The following is a 23,781-nucleotide window of genomic DNA, read 5'->3' as shown; positions in this document are numbered from 1 at the left end:
TTTAAACGTTGAATGTTTTAAAATGATAAATATAAAATGATAAATACATCCTCAAACGTCTCTTGATTGTAATTTAATGGATTCAATTGACCAAAATTTCAAAAACAAATTTTAGGAACAAAAATAACATGAGGACAAAAATGATAGTACACTAAAAAGACATTTAGGAATATATTTTTAATTTTGATACATTTAAGAATTATGATAACGTCTCAGACATTTAAGGATCAGACCATTTTAAAAGTTTATATTTATCTTCACAAGCCCTTCGGCAAGAGTTTTCTAAATACTATGAATAATTAAGAAATTTAAAAAATAAAAAAAAAACACACACAAATACACTTTTTTTGGAGAGGAAATATTAATTAATTAATAACTATTATATATTCATTGATGCAAAAATATAATAATTAGGAAGTATACCTTCAAAAAAAAATTAATTAGGAAGTGTATCTTTATTATGTTTCATTTTTTGTGGTCCGAGCATGACTTGGATTCAATAGTGGATACTACGAGCCTATTTGAAACACTTCCCAAAAACTCTTTTTTAGTTTTTAAAAACTTGAAAATTAAAAACTTTTTTGCTAAACTAATTTTTAAAATTACAGTTTTGAAAACAGTTTTGAATTTTTTAGTTTTGGGGACTAAAACTAAAACATGTAAAAGGATAACTATTGTGAGAAGAGGACTTGTATATTTCAAAAACTGAAAACAAAAACTATTTCAAAGAGGCTCTACATTTCCTTCTCTTTTTTTTTCTTTGATTGTAGGAGATATACAATTACTATAAAGTACAAATATATATTCAAATTATGCAGCATTAAGGCATTAACATATCAAAACTGAAAAACGAAATTTTATTTATACAGAATAACATCTATTTATAATCACGAGTTCAGCAAATCCTGGCACAACTTGTCAATCATAGCATGGTAGATATGAGGTTCATTTTCCCCAATAAACAGGGGGGTCCCGTCCCTGTATCATAGATGAAAGACTACATTTTTCTTAAGTTGTCTAATCTTGCCTGTAAATCACTGTCTATACCACTATCATCGGTCGCAGCAGTTTCAGCTTGAGGTACCTTCGTCTTTGCAGCGGGGGCAGCAACGGCTGATGATGGTGCATTTACAAGCTGTGCATTGAAACAAAAACTCGTTATGCATTGTTATAGTCACCCCTAGTGTCATTTACTTTTAGGTGAAAATTAATGTTGAATGAGAAACATTTAAGAAAAATACCTCTTGGTTTATGTCAATTCCAATCTCATCAAGGACCTGGTTCACTAATTCGTCTGTTTCCTCTTCTTCTTCATCCCCTTCCAAAGCATCGTCTATGGCATCTCCCATCACTTCCATAGTCAATTCCATCTTTTCATTCTGTCTCTCGAAATCTTGCATAATTTTCTGCAAATTTGGCAAATTCATCTGCCTATTCATTTGCCCCATGGCCTTTGTCACGCCTTTCATCGCCTCACCCATAGCTTGTGTTGATTTCAATGTCTGAAAATCGTAGTGCAAATAAACTAACTTTCAGTAATCAATTCAATCAAAAAGTTAAAAGACATAGAGATGGTGTTCGATCAAGCTTTTACCGGTGTTCGCCAATTAATTAAATTCCACTAAACAAATATTGCTATGAGCCTTAGAACATAATATTATCAATAATGACATATTTGATAGAATAAAATAGATTACAAAACATTAACATACCTGAATTCTGAGTGATACACCTTGGAGCTGTGATTTTAGCTTGTAAAACTTTTCAATCTGATGCCTTGTTCTAACAAGATCTTTTGCCATGACTCTAACAGCTCCCTGAACAACGATACATAAAATACAAAAATGCCATTAATATAATAAACGTCACCTGCCTGGCTACCTTAAAGCCTAAATCAGAAGTTAACAATGAAGAACCTAAAATACATATGCCATTGCAGCCAAATCTAAGGTTGGTGTAAAAATCTAAACTTGGTGTAACAACATCGAAAGCAAACTACACTCAACATGTGCAAACCAGTTCTACTATTTTATCATGCAAGAATTCTATTCAGTCAAAATTTCACATTCCATTGTCTTGCTACATTTCGAGCCAAACATGATACTAAGGAAATGTAATACTACTATTGCCAATTGCACCAAGTGCAATTCAAGTGTATTCTGATAGAATGCAGATCTCTATCATCAACATGCATTCTGCACCTATAGCATATAAGAAATCATGGTAAGAAAATATTGTGTGAATAGTAATACCATTACTGTATTCATGTACCAATCATCTGTGAAATCAGAAGAGTTGTGTTACCAATATACACATCCTCAAAACCCCAATTTCATTATTTGGTAGCAGAACATCAAACTTAGGTTAGTGAAGTAAGTTCACATGTCCATCTCTTGATTCTTAAGGCCAATCAGATTAGAAACAATGTAATAGAGACGGCTGACATCATTGGAGTACAGTTTCTAAGGATTCTCTCACAAATCTAACCTGTATAGATACTCTCCCTAGTAAGTAATAGTATCAGTTTAGCCAAGATAGCCGATTTTTGCCTCCTCCTACCATTATAGATATTCATCGTCATGGTCAATTATAGGAAGAATAATAAATGCATCAGCCACCAGTTTTACAGCTCAGGGATCAGCTAACTTAGCATGCTAACTACCTTGATCTCCTTGATCTCTTAATGAAATTAAAACAATCTCCTCGTGTCTTATTTTGATTATTCAGTTCTAGTCTCTTGCAATTCGGCATGATTCGATGTGAAACTGATCAAACAATTTTCTTTCAGTGCACTTCCACCTGACTTTTTCATCTTTCTTCTTGTCTACATTGATGATATTGTTATCAATTGTAATTATTCAGCTGGTATGTCTCAGGCAGCATTTGTCAAATCATTTTCAAACAAAAGACTTGGACCCTTTTAAATATTTTTCAGGGATTGTCGTGGCACAGTCAACTACACATGCTACAACCACTAAGCTAAAGTATGCCAAAAACTACTTTAGGAAATCGATGCGGTGCCTACTGACTCAATGATACGCGACGCTCCATTGGATCCTAACATCAAACTACTACCAAGGCAATGGCTGCCATTAACAGACCCAGCTAAATATTGTCATCTGAACAAATCTAATAGTAACTAGACCAACAATTATTGTTTATTTAGGTGTGTAAAGTGTGTCTAAATGCTAAATGTAACAGCATTGGGATGTTGTGGTTTACACCCCCCTTAGGCAATCGGACTGCGCAAGGAAAAAGGTTCATTTGTGGTACCATCAGATAGAACAGCATTGTTTTTAGACCTAGTGTCAAGGAAGAGTACTGTGCATAGCAACAACCTGATGTAAAACTATGGGGCTAAAATGTTGCTTCAACTGGCTGACTCACCAATCTCTATGTTGTTAATCCCAGATAGCGTCATGCGTAGTGCCGATCCCCTAAAATGCTACAGAGGTATAGCGGATAGTGGGATAGCCACTATTCCAAAAACTAAATATCAGCGTACGAAGTAAACATAAATACTCAAAAATAGAAAAACACAAAATTAAAGAAACCAACATACTCAAAAATCATAAAAAAAAAAAAAAAAAAAACTGTCATTTTCCATCAAAATCAAGTTCTAAATGTAATCAAAATGACATCCCATCAAAATCAAGTTCTAAAAGTAATCAAAGAGCAGAACTTAACAGAACGAAGAATATAGCAAAGCAACAGAAGTAAGAACAGAATGAAGAATATAAAATCAAAACAATCAGAACGGAAAACAAACACAGAAGAAGCAGAACACAAATGAAGAAACAGAACAAAACGATGAAGACGAGGATGAAAAAGGCGCAGCAGAACACATGCGAAGACGCAGTATAGCACACGAAGAAGGAAACATCGACAAGATGAAAGAAAATGCGGGAATTGAAATGGTAAAGTATTAGGCCACTTAAAGGGTTTGAAGGGCCAATTATAACCTTAAAAAAAGACACTTTTAAAAGTAAGGCATTTTGAAAAATTGGCCTTAAAACCCTAATAGCGGATGGGATACGGGCCGCAACTCAGCCACAATTTCCCCGCCAATTGCGGCCACAAAAACTGTGACTGTGGAAGGTGGCTTACATTCCCAAGGCATCACAGTGACCACCGGCACTGCTACACGTTTTCATTATCTACTAAATCTGGCAGAGGACTCACTCTTTGCATGTAAATTCTTTGTATAGCATATTCAACTTGCTACAACAAATAACTTCATAGGCAAATAATACAATCAAGAAATGATCACATTACCATCTGGCCTTGTTTGGCACTTTTCTTTATCTCCGCAATCAATTTCTTCTCTTGTGTCTGTAAACCTTGCCTCTCCCGCTCAATTTCCCTAATTGATTTATCCAACATTCTCTTGTTTTCCCGCAGAAGCTCTGAAAATAAAAAATTCACAGTCATACACAACAAAATCAATATGTAGTATTTCATCTTTACAAAAACTAATCCAAAACCCCCCTAACTCAATCAAAACTCAAAAGATGCATCAATGCACGATGAAAACTAACGATCATCCTAACATAGAGATCCCACATTAAATCAAGTAGACAAGTAAATCTTCCAGTTAAGACTTGGTTGAATTGACTTGTTCAAACTTATCTAAGACATAAGTTTTGTGAAACTTTTTTGTAAAACTTACGAAAAAGCTTATGGCATTATTCATAAGCTATTTATAACTTATTTTCATAACTTCTACAGGATAGCTTATACTAAAAACAATTTAACTTTATTTCATCTTTTACAGTAGAAATAGCTTCTACATAAGTGCTTATGCTATAAGCTACAGATAAGATGTTTATCCAAACACAGCAGCGAATTATGATTGAATAATCAAAATTGGAAATAAACTAATTGATGAAAAAAATGTTAATTTACAATATCAAAGGAATTTGCAATAAAAAAGGTCGATCATGTTGAAAATAATTAAATTAAATGCAAAAATTTAATGACTATTGAGAAGTTCTTAATCCAAATTGAACAATCCAATTTTGAATTTCAATTTCATGAGATTCATAGCAATAAAAAAGAGTTTGATTGATGATGAACGAACCTGCGGGAGTTTTTCTCTTTCCGAAAATGAAACTCATGGTGATTGATTTGATTGAATCGGAGATCTATTCGATGAGAAAAACGGAACTTAATAATCTACACGATCGTGGTTTCTGAGAGAAGTGATTATTTTTGGAAGCGATTCTGCTTTTGATCGTGTAGCTTGCTTACGCGGTAAGCGTTGAAACAACGAATCATCCACGAAATAATTCGTTTTCGTCTTTTCTCACACGTGCCACAATACGTGTGAGACCTAATAATAATTTTTTATTTTTTGAGAATTTTTTTTTTTATTTTGAGATTTTTTTTTTATTATTTTGAGAAATGTTACCATGTACTTTTAGTAGATATATGGTAGTCTTCGTGAGCTTAGCTCAGTTGGTATGGACAATGCATAAAAATATGCAAAGTCCGGGTTCAAACCCCGACCACTAGATATATGTTAGTCCTCGTGAGCTTAGCTCAGTTGGTATGGACAATGCATAAAAATATGCAAGTTCGGGGTTCAAATCTCGGCCACCACAAAACAAAGTAGATATATGTTAATAAAAGTATTAAAAATTATGTCAACTTATTTCTCAATAAACTAAAAATTAATTTTTCTTAATAAATTAAAAATTGGGTGCCCCTAATATGGTCCCTATTTTTAAGGGAGCACCCATGGTCCCTTCAAAATGACCTTTAATTGCAGGTAACACAAACAAAAAATTGTTTCATGGTCCCACATAACAAAAAATTATTATTTTAAAGTGAACACGAGTAACTACTTTTACGCCCTTCGGTATAAGTCAAAAATTCCCATGAGAAGCATTTTCCTCCTCTCTTTCTCTCTCTTCAAGACCGTAGTTCTTTTATCTCTCCTTCACCTTCATAAAACCTTAAATCTTAGTAGAAACCCATTTATTTTCCTCCTTATCTCTCTCTGTTAATTGCTCCATAATTATTCCTCCTTCATATACACACGCGATTCTCAGAGCAATTTCTCCTCTCGTCCGAATTCGTGATTCAATCACCTTCAGCATCAAATTACTAGTTCATCAATTTCTTAACCACCACTATTGCACCCGTATGGAATTGTCTGGTTCTAGACTATCACAACTACCTAATCAGGTCATACACCAGTTTCATGGACACTTGGAGTGTTTTATTTATTCAGTTTGCAGGAGGCTCAAAGTTTGAACCTCTACACCAGTATTCCTTTAATTTCCACCATTGTAGGATTTATTTCAAAAGCATTAACATCATGTTCCCTGGATTTATTAACAGCATAGTGTTATCCCACTCCAGCAACAATCCTGCGGTCTTGAAGAGAGAAAGAGAGGAGACAAATTTATCTATTTGGGGATTTTAGGCTTCTACTAAAGGGTGTAAAAATAATTACTCATGTTTATTTTTAAAAATAATTTTTTGTTATGTGGGATCATGAAACAAATTTTGTTTGTATAACCTGTAATTGAAAGTCATTTTGAAGGGACTATGGGTGCACCCTTAAAAATAGGGACCATATTAGGGGCACCCTTAAAAATTATGTCAACTTATTTCTCAATAAACTAAAAATTAATTTTTCTTAATAAATATTTGTTATATGTGGAAACTTTGTTACATGACCCTTTTAATTTATATACTAACGTTTATAATATTATTTATGTATGCAGAATGATATATCAATTAAATTTTTTTGAAAATAAGATTTTTTTAATAGTGTATGATATTGTTCCTATTAAAGTCGGATACTTTATATTTATATTTTAATGAGATTTGACTATTTTTTATTTAATAATTTAAATAATATTATAAAAAAGATAAAATAGTAAATAACATAATTTAAATTAAGGGTAAAATTGGAAAAACAATGTTATATCATAAATTTTTGAGAGTATAAAAGTGTTTCACATACACATCTAATATGTTGTCATATCATATTTAATGTTGTCATATTATCTAATGATGTGCAATTTTATTTTTTTTTGTAAAAATGTCATTTTTTTCAGAAAGAAAAAGAAAAAACGCATATAAAACTGTAAGATTTAAGCAAATGTCTACTAACATTTTGTGTAGTAGTTGGAAATCTAAAAAATGTGATGGATTAAAATGAATTTGCCCCATTAGATGTACTTTTAATCTAATAAATGGATGTGATCTCTTGAATTGTGACCTGCTAGCATTTTATTATTTAAACATATATATTGATTTTAACTAATGCAATTTCCCTAAAAAAAATAAATGCAATTGAATTTAATAAAAAAATGTGTTTTAAGTTATTTAAATGTAATAAATTAATCTTTAAAGTTTTTTTTTTACTACATATGTCGTTTAAGTTAATTAATTGTAATAAGTTGGTCCTTCAAAAATATAAGTTATTCGAGGCCTAAAAGTCATAATTAAATAACTTAAAAGACCTAAATAATACGAAAAATATTTAAAGAACTGAATTGTTACAGTTAAATATTTTAAAGACGTACGTAATACGAAATAAACTTAAAGGATCAACATGTAATCTATACTGTATATAACTTGAAAACAACAAACATTTATATTTTTAGTTATAATCAAAATCAAAATTTTATACAAAAAAACACCGTTCATAATTTTCAAACGTTAGCAATAAAAAGAGCGGAAAGACGAGCACGTGAGTGTCTGTTAATCTATACTATATATCTATTCTATACTATATATAAAGAAAACTACCCCTTTCAGCACACTTTTGGGTTAGACTTTTCTTTCCAAAAATACCCTTAATTTTTAATTTTAATTTTAAATACAAATAACACATGTAACAAATAGATAATAATAAATTTAATTTATGGAGAAAACTTACACACAATTCCTTATGAACTGTTCTTACTGTTAGACAATTAGTATAAAATAACACGTGGATTACTAATCCATGTCACTAATCGTCCCCATTAACACTTTTTTACCTCCATTAAGCACAGATCAAACTCACAAAAAACTAGCACAAAACAAAAAATCATGTTACTTTTTTATCAGCCGATTTTTTGTTGTACATCTGTGTTGTTCCTCTCAATACAACCGACAAAGATTGCCAAGTATTTTCATATCCCTTCCATAAAAAACAGCATTTCAATATTATTTTATTATTTTATTAATATAAGTTACTCTTCCTTAGCTTTTGATCAATTGTAACAAACGTGAGCAAAAAATAATGGTAAAGATTGGACTTTAAATCCTATAAAAAAGATTAGTAACAAACGTGAGCAAAAAATAATGTTAAAGATTAGACTTTAAATCCTCTAACAAAAATTTTAGTAACAAACGTGAGCAAAAAATATTGTTAAAGATTGGATTTTAAATCCTCTAAAAAAATATTAGTAACAAACGTGAGCAAAAAATATTGTTAAAGATTGGACTTTAAATCCTCTAAAAAATAGATTTGTAACAAACGTGAGCAAAAAATAATGTTAAAGATTGGACTTAAAATCCTCTAAAAAAAGATTAGTAACACACGTGAGCAAAAAATAATTTTAAAGATTGGACTTTAAAAACGTGACCAAAAAATATTGTTAAAGATTGAACTTTAAATCCTCTAAAAAAAATATTAGTAACAAACGTGAGCAAAAAATATTGTTAAAGATTGACCTTTAAATCCTCTAAAAAAAATATTAGTAACAAACGTGAGCAAAAAATAATGTTAAAGATTGAACTTTAAATCCTCTAAAAAAATATTAGTAACAAACTTGAGCAAAAAATAATAATGTTAAAGAATGGAATTTAAATACTCTAAAAAAAGATTAGCAACAAACGTGAGCAAAAAATAATGTTAAAGATTGAACTTTAAATGTTCTAAAAAAAAGATTATTAACAAACGGGAGCAAAATATAATATTAAAGATTGGACTTTAAATCTTCTGAAAAAAAAGATTATTAATAAACGGGAGCAAAATGTAATATTAAAGATTGGACTTTAAATCCTCTAAAAAAAGAGATTAGTAACAAACGTGAGCAAAAAATAATGTTAAAGATTGGACTTTAAATCCTTTAAAAAAAGATTATGACTCAAAATATTTTAGAAAAAGATTTGTTAGCACTTTATTAAATATTAATTATCAATCAATTTCCAGGAGAAGAACATAATTTGTTGTCATTTGAGGAGGTTGAAAGGGATACTCATAACTTATATCAACATGAATTCCTAAACTCAATTGCTCAAGGAAGTATCCCACCACATATTTTAAAGGTAAAAAAAGTTGCACCTTTGATGTTGTTGTGAAACATAGACCCTAGATATGGCCTGTGTAATGGGGCATGATTGTTATGTCGTGGTTTATATAAAAATAAATGTGAATTCAGGACTTCCCTTTGTGCTTAGTTGAAAACAGTTTCCCGTTATACTAAGTTTTGCTATTACCATAAATAAGTCACAAGGGCAGACCATTCCCTATGTCGGAATCTATCTTCCACGACATGTTTTCAGCCATGGTCAATTATATGTAGCTTTATCAAGAGGAGTTTCTCAAAATTCAACAAAAGTTCTCGTTAAAGAAGGGAAATAGAAGGAGATGATTGAGACTTTACGAAAAATGCAGTTTTTAAAGATATTCTTTTATCGTAATTGTAACAATGTTTCTTTTACATAACATGTCATTTATACATTTATGTTATGATGTTATTAATTACTATTAGAATAGACAATAAATGATCATTATATTATCTTAATTTTATATGCAGACAAACTAAAATGTGTTGAGTTCAAAAATAATTTTGTTATATGCCTTGACAATATTTTGTTTATAAATCAATATATCAATAATTTCCATTAATATTTAAAAATTTAAAATTTTTAATCAAAATTATACAAACAAACATAATAAAATAATCACATACGTTAGCGCAGTTGAATGAGCGGACAGACGGACACGATAGTGCCCGTCTTTCCGCTAGTAATAATAATAATAATAATAATAATAATAATAATAATAATAATAATAATAATAATAATAATAATAACAAGATTTAAATATGTCATTGGTCCCTGCATTTTGACCATATTTTGACATTAGTCTTTGCATTCTTTTTTGTTTGGCATTAGTCCCAGCACGTAAAATATTTGCAATTGGTCCTTTTGTTAACTCAATTAGTCTCTGCATATTTAAATAATTTTTATAATATTAATTACCCACTAAAGGAGGTAACCTATAGGACACTTACCTACTGTCACAAGTTAGTGTGCCAAACAAAATAAAAAAACAAGTAAACATAAGTCTCGCATGATACGAGACCCATCCATGAGAGGTTCGAAATTTATATAAGATATGTCCGGATTCAAGAATTTTTTATTTTTTTTTGGAGTACAAGAGGGCCTTAGCCCAAAAGAAAGAAAAACTTAACGCTTAATTAAACGAGGTGTTGCAACACCAACATAATCAGCTAAAAAACATAATCTCATCTGAACAGGACATTGTTCATAAATAATCAAAGAAGAGCCACCATCACACGCCAAGTTAGCTAGAGCATCTGCACAAGAATTAGCCTCTCTAAAGGTATGGCAAATACGAACCTCCCAATTTAATTCCAACAAGCTTCTAATATTTGTTAACAAACTCAACCCCATTGCTGATCCACCTTTACCATCCACCAGGTTAAAGACAACTGCTTTCGAATCAACATGAAGCTCCACTTTATGAAAACCACGTTCTCGAGCCATCTTCAAGCCTTCCAAAACACCCCATAGCTCAGCCACATATGCACTACACACTCCTAACCATTTTGAAAATCCACAAATCCACTTACCATTATGGTCTCGCAACACTCCTCCACAACCGGCCACATTATTCCTTCTAGAAGCTCCATCCGCCGGATTCAAGAATTTGAATACATCAAATACATTTTAGATTTTTGAATTCAAACATAAATAGTTTTGGAATACAACAAGGCGCGAGAGACATGGTGGAAAGAACTTCACCTTTGTTTATTGATAACTTTTGTATTTATTTTGTTTATTACTAGTGTAACGCCCCGTGCCAAGCAAGGGATGCATTTTATTTAAAATTCTTTAACGGGGTTTACCCATAAATAAGTTTTTTAAATATTATTTGATTTTTTTAGTTTGATTTTATTTCAGGATTTTGACATTATGTAGTACTTTATCTTCATATTTAAAATTGAAACAATAGATCACTGTTTATTGGGACCAAAAAAGTTAAATTTTACAAAGATACAACTATTTTTGTGAGTGATAAAATAGTGGTCAAAAGTACAATTATGCTTAAAATATAAAAATAATATAAATAATTAATATATTCTTAAAAATGTATCTAATTAATAAGAGGTATGATTACCTCTGTTTTAATCTACCACTATGAATAAAATTATTAGTTTTTTTTTTATTTAATAACAATACTCTCTCGGAATTCAATTATAAAAAAATATCTAACTTCAAAAATTTACTTATATGCAATTAGTTTTCTCGATTTGATAAAAATATATAAAATCATGAAAAGTACCATCTATTGGAACTTGTTTCATGAGGATAAAAAAATACTTAAAATAAAACTTACATGAATTAAAATGTATATTAGGATTGTAACCAAAAAAAATGTATATTAGGATAAATAACATCAAATAGAGTCAAAGTTAGTTATATTTGTTTTAATTTAAGATAAAAAATATATAATTATTTATTTTTTGTATCTAAGATTGGAGAGAGTCCGTACAAAAATATTGGAGATATTATTTTTATCGGAAGCAAATCATCTACATTGAGAAAACAATTTTCTTTAATCTCCTCCCTTGTAAAATTGGAGATATTATATTTGTTTTGACTCTTGAATGATACAAGCGTTGTAGGAATCTATGTTTTGATATTCACCTTTGTATCCAAACTTAAAGCTTACTTATCATTCAAGAGATTGAGAAATCATCGATTAAATGATAAGAACGACTCTTGGCTCATTCAATAGTTTGAGACATCGACGATTGAATGATACAAGAGATCTCACGATATTGTTTGGACACGAATGATGTTGTTGAGGGATACATGATAATATCAAAAGATAAGCTAGAATCCATATATGATCATTAGGTTATATGTTAACTTAGATCAGGTACCTCAAACCCCCCGAAACCAAAACTTTGAGAGGGACCGATTCAAATCCCGTTACCATCGAGAGAGAAATAGGGCTAGAGCATATAGAGTGATAGTGATAGAAGGTTGATTATTCTTCCTTTGTTGAGAAATCACAAGTTGTAATGAATATTTCCTCTTCAATTCATTCTTGCAAGGCTTCCATGACAATGAGTAGCTAAATCCCCGGCAACGGCGCCATTTTGATGTAGTATTTTTGCATCAAACAAGATAATTATTTATAAATCCTCTCCTCAGGGACTAGTGCGATATCACAAACCGTTCGACACCAAATATCATTCTAAGTTTGAAATATAAGTTGTTTGTTTGTTTATAAACTATGTTAACTATTTTGCAAGTAATGAAATGGAGATTAATAAGGCTTGAAACTTGTTAGGATTAGAGTTCCTTAATCAAGCATCACATATAACCTAATGATCATATATGGATTCTAGCTTATCTTTTGATATTATCACGTATCCCTCAACAACATCATTCGTGTCCAAACAATATCGTGAGATCTCTTGTATCATTCAATTGTCGATGTCTCAAACTATTGAATGAGCCAAGAGTCGTTCTTATCATTTAATCGATGATTTCTCAATCTCTTAAATGATAAGTAAACATTAAGTTTGGATACAAAGGTGAATATCAAAACATCCATTCCATGTCTAGAATCTATGTTTTGATAGATGATTATTCCAGATCTAGATTCAAAAGCATTTTTCAATCACTAATAAATCAAACATGAAGATTAAAGTACAAGAATAACATCAATATCAAATCAAATGCTAGAACCATATATTTATAGATCCAAAAGATTACATGTTAACTTAGATCAAGTACCTCTAATCCAAACAAAGGAGATTTAGCTACTCATTGTCATGGAAGCCTTGCAAGAATGAATTGAAGAGGAAAGATTCATTACAACTTGTGATTTCTCAACAAAGGAAGAAGAATCAACCTATTTCTCTCTCTAATATGTCTAAAATGAAAACTCTGAGAAAAACTAAGAGAAAAACTAAGATGTCTTCAAGAAAGGGTAAGTGGGCTATTTATAGAAAATGTCTTCTGCAGCAACGCGCCTCGCGAGCTCCTTCACTCGCATCGCGAGCTGAAGTTTCTTCACCATTAAGTCTTTGCCACGTCACCTCTGGGAGGTTAGACCGCCCTAGCTCGCATCGCGAGTAGAATTGCTCGCCGCTGCGAGTAAAGTATTGATTCTGCCTCTGCCAGCTTCCAAGCTACTCGCCACTGCGAGTTGGGTGCGAGTGGGATGCAAGTAAACACTGCTTCATGTTCAGCCTTGCTCGCAACTGCGAGCTAATTGGTCGCCACTACGAGTGAATGCAAGCTTCTGCCTATTTTGTACTTTTCCTTGGTTTTCTTCTTTGCTTAGTGTCTTGAGGTCAAATTCTACACAAAAGGGTAAAGTAAGATATATATATATATATATATATATATATATATATATATATAAAGCGTAATAAGGCATTTAACGCTTATCTCTCGGCTTTTCCTTCAATAACTTGCAAAGCAAGCAACAAAAGTGCCTAAAATACAACATGAATTTAACACTTCTTGGCACTTATCAAACTCTCCCCAACTTAACTCTTTGTTTGTCCTCAAACAAAAGATTGAAAATCAAACAAGTTAATAAGACAAGACACAAGTACAAAAGGGTTTTTTAAAAAACTTTTTCAGATAAATGATTCAAAGTGAATGCGCGGGCAAGTCTAAGTTTCCAACTAATCTAGAATTCTACTACTAATATGAGATAAGTCCTATGCACAAAGTTCATGTCAAATAGCTCAAGTCAACAATACATTCATTCACGAACCACACCTAACACACTTCTTTGTAAGTAGATAAACAATTGAAATCAAATGAGTGAGGGTTATGAACACACATCCGGCAATCAAGTTAGCATTCCAATCAAGTTATGTGTCCATCCAACTATCATTTTAAAAGGCACAAAAACATGGATCAAAAGGTCTTTGAGGGTTGTAACTTGGCTTGGCCACAAAAGAAAGGACATTTGTGGGTCAATTGAATTCAAATGGCCAAACATAAGGGAACATTCCTTCTATTTACATTCAAAAGACAAATTCACATGAATCCCCTAAACAAACCCTTGGTGTTTAAACATGATACACCTTGATCTTGACAACTTATTCTATTTTTGAACTTTTCTTTTTCTCTTTTCTTCATTGTTGGACAAAGAACTACTTATGATCACCGGTTTTGTGCCGTCTTCTTCAAGAAAAGCATACTTTAGGTGTGACGGCAATACTTTCAATTCAATCTTTGATTCTTCAACCTTGTCTTTGTCCTTCAATTCCTCCATCTTGGCTTTCTTTGGAGGAATCTCCTTCAAAGTCTCTAACTCTTTCAAACATTTTTCAATCTCCTTTTTGTTATACCCTAATTTTGGACCTAAAAATACTTGTTCAATTCTTCTTTTCTTGCATTATAAGTCATTTGATTTGTCTTTGATCAATTACATTTTTCTCTGCATTTTATTTCAATGTTATTTGCAAAAATTCATGAAAAAGGGTATTTTGGTCATTTCCTGCATTCAACTCATTTTAATCCTTGAAAATTGTTTGAGTCTTTTAAATTGGTTTGTATAAATCCTTGTTTTAATATCATGTCAAAATTCATTTCAAAAAATATCAGTTGAGTCATTTTTAGTCAGTTTAGCCCCTAGGGGCATTTTAGTCATTTCATGTGTTAAAATTTCTTTCAGTCTTTCAAAATTTTGTTTGAAGTCCTTTTAAATAGTTTGAATAAGTCTTCATTTCAATTCTATGTCAAAGTCCTTTTTAAAATTGCATTTGAAGTCATTTCGAGTCAGTTTTGCCCCTAGGGGCATTTTAGTCTTTTCATGTGTTAAAACTCTGTTCAAATCCCAAAAATTGTCTCTGAGTCTATTAATTTGCTTGTATAAGTTCTTGCTTTAATTTCCTGTTAAAAATCATTTCAAATTTGCATTTGCGTCATTTTAGGTCAATTTGGTCCCTAGGGGCGTTTTGGTCATTTCACATAATATTTCTGATTCGTTTTAATCTGCTTTGTTGTTTTTAATCGTCTCATTTTACGTTAATTTTCATTTTTACTTTTTCAATTCAATTTTAGTTTTAATTTTCATTTTTAGTCCGCGCACTTTTGTTATTTACGTTTTAATCCTTTTTAAGTTTGTTAGAGTCCAAGTGCCATGTGTCCAAATGTTATTGGTTCTTAAAAGTTTGTTACAAGTCAAGTCCATGTGGCATTTCCTCATTGGTCCAAGCATCCATTTCATCACCTATATAAGTCAAAGTCTTGGTCAATTTTTCATTAACAATCATTTTTTCACATTTTTCCACAAAAATCACAAAATAAAAAAAAAAGCAATTTCTTTCTTCTTTCTCTTCTCTCACGTAACCTCCATCACCACCACCATAACTAACTTTTCTCTCATCTTCAACCACCATAACAACCTTCCCTCCACCACCTCAACCACCCTAACAAACTCCTCCTTCCCTTTAACCACCTCAAACCACCATAAACAACCACCTTCATCATCATTCAACCTCCCAAATTCATCACAAACCTTAACCATATTCAATCCCAAATTCATCCAAACACCTCATATTAACAATCATCATCATCCTCATCATTAAAACTCATCAAATCCGAAATCAACAGAGAAATGAAAAAACACGACGGTGAAACGGCGATCTCACGGCGAAGTGGAAGCAATCGGAATCAAGTTCAAGAAAGACGAAGCGGAAATTGAGCGGCACCGTCGAAAGAGAGGTAATTTCGTGTCCGTCGTTATCTGTACCGCTTTCAAACTGTCGAACATCAGAATCATCTTTCCTAATTCTTTCTTCTTCGAATCGGATCCGGATCGATGATTTTCGTGGAAATTGATTTCTAAAACGTGAAAGGCTTTGAAAACTGTAGAGATCTTGAACTCCGGCGTAGTGGTGACGTTTCCGGCCACCACGCCGGAGGAACAAGCTCACCGGAACCGTAAGAAGAAGAAGAGTTAGCGCAAGGGAGAAGAAGAAGAAGTGAGAACTCTGTTTGTTCACGTGTTGTGTTGTTTTAAAATCTTCATTCCATTTTATCCCCTATGCGCTAGTCCACCGTAACACCATGGTCTATCAACTTCTTAGTGCTTTGATGTAAATCATGCGGTTCCTGTACATTTTGTTTGGGCCTGGGCTTTTGGCTTGCTGGCTGTTCCGTTTTTGTTAAGTTTTTGTGCTATTTCCACGCCGCAAACTGATTTTTACACCCCTGTGCACTCAAAAAACCCTCTAAAAAATTCCCAAAAATTGTTAAGACTTTTCTTGTTATTTTTTTTAGTTGTTCTTGAATGCAATTACATGTTAAAATTTACTTCAAGGTGTATGTGTTTGTGTTTTGCGAGTTTGTGCATATCTTGTTAAGTTTTTTTGTGAATTTGTGACGTGATTGTGAACTTGGATTTTAGTGCATAAATGTGGCTTCGAATCTGAAATTTTTAGAGTGAATATGACTCCTAGATATGATGTATACTTGCTGTTTCCGAGTTAGTCTTTGTGAATCTTGTGTTTGTGAAATAATGTGAAGTATCTTGTGAAATAAAGTGCATAAAGAACTTGAAAATTCCATGATCTTTGGTATAGTTAATGACCTTAATCCTCATATTTTTTTTTCCTTGAACTAAGTCACTCAAAACTTCTCTAATATCATGAGGATTTAGGCCTTTAACCTTGCTTTAGAATTGTGTTAAAATGCCAAGTTCCTTTTATCACTTTTGGTTAATTTGGCTTGTTACTTCACTTTCAAGTTACATTTACTTTGTCATGCCTTTAGTATGTTGGTTCTATTTCACTTATGCTACTAACCTTTTCTTGTTTCATGTCTCATTTCCATAGCATTTCATGTCATATATTCATCTTTTATTTCTTGCACTTTTATTTCTTGCAATTTAATTTTTGCCAAAAATTAGAATGTAACACTTAGGAATTTTGTAATATTTTTCTTATGCTTTTAATTTCTTGGCAAAGAGGCCATAGAATGTATCTAGGGTATGATGTAAAGGACAATGGACTCTAATGATGTACACCGACACAAGCACCGGCACATGCACACACATCACCTTAGGTATATAGCTAGAATATGCATGTTTAGATGTATGTTTAGGATTGTATGTTTAGATGAATGTTTAGGCTTTATACTTAGAAAAACCAATTTTCCAAAAAATATGAACCAACTTCACTCAAATCTTTTTCACAATAAACCTTGGGGTCCAAAACCCCATTGAATTTTACCTTTTGTTTTCTTAATCAAAAATTCAATGAAAATTAATCATGTTTAGACCACATTTTGCAAATGACTAATTCAACCTCACAATTTCATAATCTCATGCCCTTGAGGCCTCTCTCTCTCATTCTTCAAAATCCCATTTTCAAACTTAAAATCAACCAACAAAAACAAAAACATTTTTTGAGAGAGAACTACGGTGGATTTGATCCCTTAAACGGGTACGTAGGCAAGGAACAAAATTCCCTCAATTCAACTAAAATAAAAATTCAAAAACATTCTTCTCCCTCCAATTCTTCACTTAGATATCCTTAGATTTAAATAAACATTTTCAAATAGCATTTAAAAATAAAGCGCGCGCGTAGAAATTAAAGACGGTTCCTATAGGTTACTATAGTCGTTATGGGTGCCTAACACCTTCCCGTAGCGAAAACAACTCCCGGACCTCGATTCTCAAGGGTTTTGCTTACTTTTTCCCTTCCCAAGAAAAAATAAGATATCACCGGTTAAAAAAATTCAAACGTAATCAATGTTTGACACCCGAAAACCAAGATAAAACAGCTGGCGACTTCACTGGGGAGATTCGAGAGTTACGCCTAGTCTTTATTTCCACGCTTGCGCTCTTTTTACTTGTTCCCTTTACTTGCTTTCTTATGTGAATAAATGTTTAATTTCTTGCAAACGTGTGGGGTGAGAATATCAAAAGTCCTGCACCCGGGCTGAGTGAACTTAGGATTTAGGAGGGATATAATCGACAATTCATTCCGGGGGTTGCCTCGTGTTTTGGATTATGCGATCAATCCCACATAGCTAAGGCATTTTGGGGGTGATGTTGTCGGCGCATGTTGTCGTGTTTAGGCACTTTACTTCTAATTGTTCTATGACGCTATGAACTGTAGATAACCAAACCCATCCATGGCCATTTTCTAGGATGTAGTGCGGAGGCTAAACCGAGTGTCGTCTCGAGTTTTAGTCGTCACGCGATACTACACTCAAGTTAGACCTTCCACGTATAATCATGGAGCGAGTGTTGTCTCGTGACACCGTGATATACGTCGGAGAGGTTGCAACTTGGGAACCCTTTTTAGAACCCGGTTACTATTATCCTAAAGCCCTAGATTCACTGGACACCGTGTCCTCCCATGACTCCTCGACTTTGAACTTCAACCCACCATGTTTTCTCCGAACTTGAACATAATCATGCATTCATGCATACATGCATACATGCATAAACTTTTTCCCATGCATTTATCGGAGGACTTAGACAAGTCATCTTTTGAACATCACGGATGTGAACGACAAGTGATACCATCTTAACTAAACTTTTAGTTTTGCTCAAGATTTTCAAATAAAACCGTGTTTCTCCGTGATGTTCACAACCACTTTGACAAAGTCCTCTGACAAAAAAAAGAGAGTCTTTTCGCATTTGCATATCATGCATCATATGCATCATTCATCGGTCACAAATGGCTTCCCGTGCTCATTGTCTCCTGGTTTTTCCGCCGCAGTCTGAAAGGTGGCTCGTGCTCGTAAGGTTTACCAACCGGCTAGAATTCATCAAACAAGATTGTACAAGAGAAGAAACATGGCTAACCTTGAGGAAGCGAATGCCAGCCCCTCGGGCCAGCCCATTAAAGAGTCTAATCTGGACGAGGTTTTGAGGCTCATCAAGAAGAGCGATTATAAAATTGTTGACCAGCTGCTGCAAGCTCCATCAAAGATATCCATCTTGTCTCTACTTATGAGCTCAGAAGCTCACAGGAAGGTGTTAATGAAGATACTGGAGCAAGCTTACGTTGACCACGAAGTCTCTGTGGATCAATTTGATGGGATAGTAAGTAATATTACTGCCTGCAACAACTTGGGGTTTGGTGACGATGAGCTCCCCGAAGCAGGGAAACGCCACAACTTGGCTCTACATATCTCGGTGCACTGTGGGTCTGATATGATATCCAACGTATTGGTGGACACTGGATCGTCTCTGAATGTAATGCCTGAATCCACACTAAGGCAATTGAGCCATCATGGAATTTCTCTGAGGGGTAGCAGCTACCTGGTTAAAGCTTTTGATGGATCCCGCAAAGATGTTCTTGGGGAAGTAGACTTGCCAATCACCATTGGTCCTGAGACATTCCAGATCACTTTCCAGGTCATGGACATCAATGCTTCTTACAGTTGTCTCCTCGGAAGACCGTGGATTCACGATGCTGGGGCAGTAACTTCTACTCTGCATCAGAAACTTAAGTTCATGAAGAACGGGTCCGCTGAAGGGACGTCGTTTCAAGGCTTGACCGTTGAGGGCGCAGAACCCCGGAGGGCTGGTGCTAGCATGGCCTCACTGAAAGACGCCCAGAAGGCTGTTCAAGCAGGGCAAGCTGCTGGCTGGGGCAAAGTGATTCAGATTCTGGAAAACAAGCGAAAAGAGGGCCTTGGATTCTCCCCGACATCTGCAGTTTCAAAGGGAACTTTCTATAGTGCTGGGTACATCAATGCTATTACTGAAGATGCTGCTGAAGGTGGTCACGTGCCTGCATTTGTTATACCAGGAGGCACTGTGAGAAATTGGGAAGCCATTGATGTTCCTTTAGTCATGCATGCTTCCATGTAATGTGTTTTGTTGCTCATGTTTTTTCTTTGTTTTCAAAATAACAATCCTTTCGCTCTGCCCAAGGCAAAAGTGATATCATTGTAAGGGCGTGTTTGTTTCGGCATTGCCGTTTTCAATAAAAATTGTCGTTTTTCTCACGACTCTTTGTTTTTTTTACTTTTTAGTGCCTTTTTCTTGGAAATAATGGTAATGCCAGAAAAAACCAAAACATCTGTATTTTCTTATTAATTTCAAAAATCTGCATGAAAAAAAAAACACATTTTTCTAAAAATCATCCCAATCATATTATGCAGATTGAACCATAATAAACCCGTTGAACACAGTGACCCTATGGTTCCTCCAAATTTTGAATTCCCGGTATATGAAGCTGAAGATGAGGATGATGATGAAGAGATACCGTATGAGATCACTCGACTGCTTGAGCAAGAAAGAAGAGCCATTCAGCCTCACCAGGAAGAGATTGAACTCATCAACCTGGGTACTGAAGAAAACAAGCGAGAGATCAAGATTGGTGCTGCACTTGAGCCAGAAGTGAAAAAGAAGATTATTCAGCTTCTCCGTGATTATCCAGATGTCTTTGCATGGTCCTATGAAGATATGCCGGGTCTAGATCCCAAGATTGTGGAACATCGGATACCGACAAGGCCTGAATGTCCTCCTGTCAAACAGAAATTGAGAAGGTCTCGTCCAGACATGGCTCTAAAGATCAAGGTTGAAGTACAAAAGCAAATTGATGCGGGTTTCCTCATGACAGCTGAATACCCCGAGTGGATTGCCAACATCGTACCACTACCAAAGAAAGATGGGAAAGTCCGAATGTGTGTTGATTATAGAGATTTGAATAAAGCCAGTCCAAAAGATAATTTCCCATTGCCTCATATTGATGTGCTTGTTGACAGTACTGCTCAATCCAAAGTGTTCTCCTTTATGGATGGTTTCTCTGGTTATAATCAGATACGAATGTCTCCTGAAGATAGAGAAAAGACGTCCTTCATCACTCCGTGGGGAACGTTCTGTTATAAAGTGATGCCGTTTGGCTTGATAAATGCTGGTGCTACCTATCAAAGGGGTATGACCACTCTGTTTCATGATATGATTCACAAAGAGATTGAAGTATATGTTGATGATATGATTGTGAAGTCAAGTGATGAAGAGCAGCATATTGTGTATTTGAAAAAGATGTTTGAAAGACTGAGAAAGTACAAGCTGCGGTTGAATCCTAACAAGTGCACATTTGGTGTAAGATCTGGAAAGTTGCTAGGCTTCATTGTCAGCCAAAGAGGCATTGAAGTTGATCTTGACAAAGTCCGAGCCATCAGAGAAATGCCGGCCCCTCAAACTGAAAAGCAAGTCAGAGGTTTCCTCGGACGCCTGAATTATATTTCAAGATTCATATCTCACATGACTACTACTTGTGGACCAATCTTCAAATTGCTCAGAAAGAACCAGCCTGTTGTATGGAATGATGAATGTCAGGAAGCTTTTGATAGCATTAAAGAATACCTGTTGGAGCCACCTATCCTTGTCCCACCAGTGGAAGGAAGGCCTTTGATTATGTATCTGTCAGTGTTAGATGATTCAGTGGGCTGTGTTCTCGGTCAGCAAGATGAGACTGGTAAGAAAGAGCATGCTATCTACTATCTGAGCAAGAAGTTCACCGACTGTGAAACTCGGTATACAATGCTTGAAAAGACTTGTTGTGCCTTAGCTTGGGCTGCCAAACGCCTGCGTCATTATATGGTGAATCATACAACTTGGTTGATATCCCGAATGGATCCAATCAAATACATCTTTGAAAAGCCTGCTGTTACTGGAAAGATTGCACGTTGGCAGATGTTGTTGTCTGAATATGATATCGTGTACAAAGCTCAAAAAGCAATCAAAGGAAGTATCCTTGCTGAGCATCTTGCTTGTCAACCTCTTGATGATTACCAGCCAATTAAGTTTGATTTCCCTGATGAAGAGATTATGTATCTGAAGGCAAAAGACTGTGAAGAACCACTGATCAATGAAGGGCCAGATCCCAATAGTAAATGGGGCTTAGTGTTTGATGGTGCTGTTAATGTTTATGGTAAAGGAATTGGAGCCATCATTGTAACTCCACAGGGGCACCACATCCCTTTCGCTGCTCGAATAACTTTTGAATGCACAAACAACATAGCTGAATATGAAGCATGCATCTTGGGCATCGAAGAAGCCCTTGACCTGAGGATTAAGCACCTTGACATCTATGGAGATTCTGCACTTGTTATTAATCAGATAAAGGGTGAATGGGAGACTCATCATGAGAAGCTGATCCCTTACCGCGACTATGCAAGACGACTGTTAACATATTTTACAAAGGTTGAGCTGCACCATATCCCTCGGGATGAAAATCAGATGGCTGATGCTCTTGCTACCTTGTCTTCCATGTTTCGTGTCAATCACTGGAATGATGTGCCCGTAATCAAAGTGCAGCGTCTTGATAGACCCGTTCATGTGTTTACTATTGAAAATATGCCAGATCAAGCTGATGAGGTTGTGAATGATAAAAAGCCTTGGTATTACAACATCAAACAATTCTTGCAGAACCGCGAATATCCACCTGGTGCTTCCAACAGAGATAAAAAGACCTTGAGACGATGGGCTAGCAGATTCTTTCTGGACGGAGAAATCCTATACAAGAGGAACTATGATATGGTCTTATTGAGATGTGTTGATGAACAAGAAGCTGAGAAATTGATGCATGACGTACATGACGGTACCTTTGGGACCCATGCTTCGGGCCACACTATGTCAAGAAAATTGTTAAGAGCCGGCTATTACTGGATAACTATGGAGCGTGATTGCCACAAACATGCTAAAAGATGCCACAAGTGTCAAATTTATGCTGACAAGATTCATGTGCCTCCACACGCTCTCAATGTTATATCTTCCCCATGGCCTTTCTCTATGTGGGGCATTGACGTGATCGGAAGAATTGAACCAAAAGCTTCCAATGGACATCGTTTCATTCTAGTGGCAATTGACTACTTCACCAAGTGGGTTGAAGCTGCTTCCTATGCAAACGTGACCAAGCAAGTGGTTGTCAAGTTTATCAAGAATAACATCATCTATCGATATGGTGTTCCCAACAAAATCATCACTGACAATGGTTCCAATCTGAACAATAGCATGATGCAAGCTTTATGTGAAGAATTCAAAATTGAACATCACAACTCTTCTCCTTATAGACCTCAGATGAATGGTGCAGTTGAGGCCGCTAACAAGAACATCAAGAAGATTGTTCAGAAGATGGTCACTACTTACAAAGACTGGCATGAAATGCTACCGTTTGCCTTGCATGGTTACCGTACTGCAGTGCGCAGTTCAACCGGGGCAACTCCCTTCTCTCTTGTGTATGGCATGGAAGCAGTTCTCCCTCTGGAAGTGGAGATTCCATCTCTTCGAGTGATCATGGAAGCAAAATTAACTGAGGCTGAATGGTGTCGAAGTCGGTATGATCAATTGAATCTGATTGAAGAGAAACGTATGGATGCTATGACTCATGGACAGTTGTATCAAGTGCGAATGAAGAATGCTTTTGACAAGAAAGTCCGACCTCGAGAATTCAAGGAAGGCGAACTTGTATTGAAAAGAAGAATAAGTCAGCAATTCGACCCAAGGGGCAAGTGGACACCTAACTATGAAGGTCCTTATGTTGTCAAGAAGGCTTTCTCTGGTGGTGCTTT

At 34.5% G+C, this 23,781-nt stretch overlaps 2 protein-coding genes across 2 annotated transcripts; one reads left to right on the top strand and one right to left on the bottom strand.

Annotated features, from left to right (window-relative positions):
* Positions 1 to 834: 834 nt before the first annotated feature.
* On the bottom strand, positions 835 to 5,267 carry LOC146945978 (vacuolar protein sorting-associated protein 2 homolog 1). Its single transcript, XM_085744233.1, has 5 exons — positions 5,081 to 5,267; positions 4,276 to 4,406; positions 1,713 to 1,817; positions 1,242 to 1,502; positions 835 to 1,135 (listed from the first exon to the last, which is right to left on the bottom strand). Exons 1-5 carry the CDS (start codon positions 5,115 to 5,117, stop codon positions 998 to 1,000), a joined length of 672 nt encoding a protein of 223 aa, XP_085600359.1. The 5' UTR covers positions 5,118 to 5,267; the 3' UTR covers positions 835 to 997.
* A 10,220-nt stretch (positions 5,268 to 15,487) lies between these two features.
* LOC146945977 (uncharacterized) lies at positions 15,488 to 20,208 on the top strand. The gene is made up of 2 exons (XM_085744232.1): positions 15,488 to 15,963; positions 18,972 to 20,208. The coding sequence occupies exon 2, from the start codon at positions 19,049 to 19,051 to the stop codon at positions 20,069 to 20,071; it is 1,023 nt and encodes a 340-aa protein (XP_085600358.1). The 5' UTR covers positions 15,488 to 15,963; positions 18,972 to 19,048; the 3' UTR covers positions 20,072 to 20,208.
* Positions 20,209 to 23,781: the final 3,573 nt, after the last annotated feature.

The sequence above is a fragment of the Medicago sativa genome, chromosome 2, assembly GCF_051527215.1.
Source record: "Medicago sativa cultivar Bolivia chromosome 2, Bolivia_mono, whole genome shotgun sequence".
Classification (NCBI taxonomy): Eukaryota; Viridiplantae; Streptophyta; class Magnoliopsida; order Fabales; family Fabaceae; genus Medicago; species Medicago sativa.
This window is presented reverse-complemented; position numbering and strand designations above follow the sequence as displayed.

What these genes read in the sequence shown, in the direction of transcription:
- LOC146945977 (XM_085744232.1), top strand. Translation starts at nt 19,049, where the DNA reads ATGGCTAACCTTGAGGAAGCGAATGCCAGCCCCTCGGGCCAGCCCATT.
- LOC146945978 (XM_085744233.1), bottom strand. Translation starts at nt 5,117, where the DNA reads ATGAGTTTCATTTTCGGAAAGAGAAAAACTCCCGCAG. An exon ending in AAAGAGAAAAACTCCCGCAG is followed by an intron (nt 4,407 to 5,080) that starts GTTCGTTCATCA and finishes TTTTATTTTCAG; the next exon opens with AGCTTCTGCGGGAAAACAAG. An exon ending in GTGCCAAACAAGGCCAGATG is followed by an intron (nt 1,818 to 4,275) that starts GTAATGTGATCA and finishes ATCGTTGTTCAG; the next exon opens with GGAGCTGTTAGAGTCATGGC.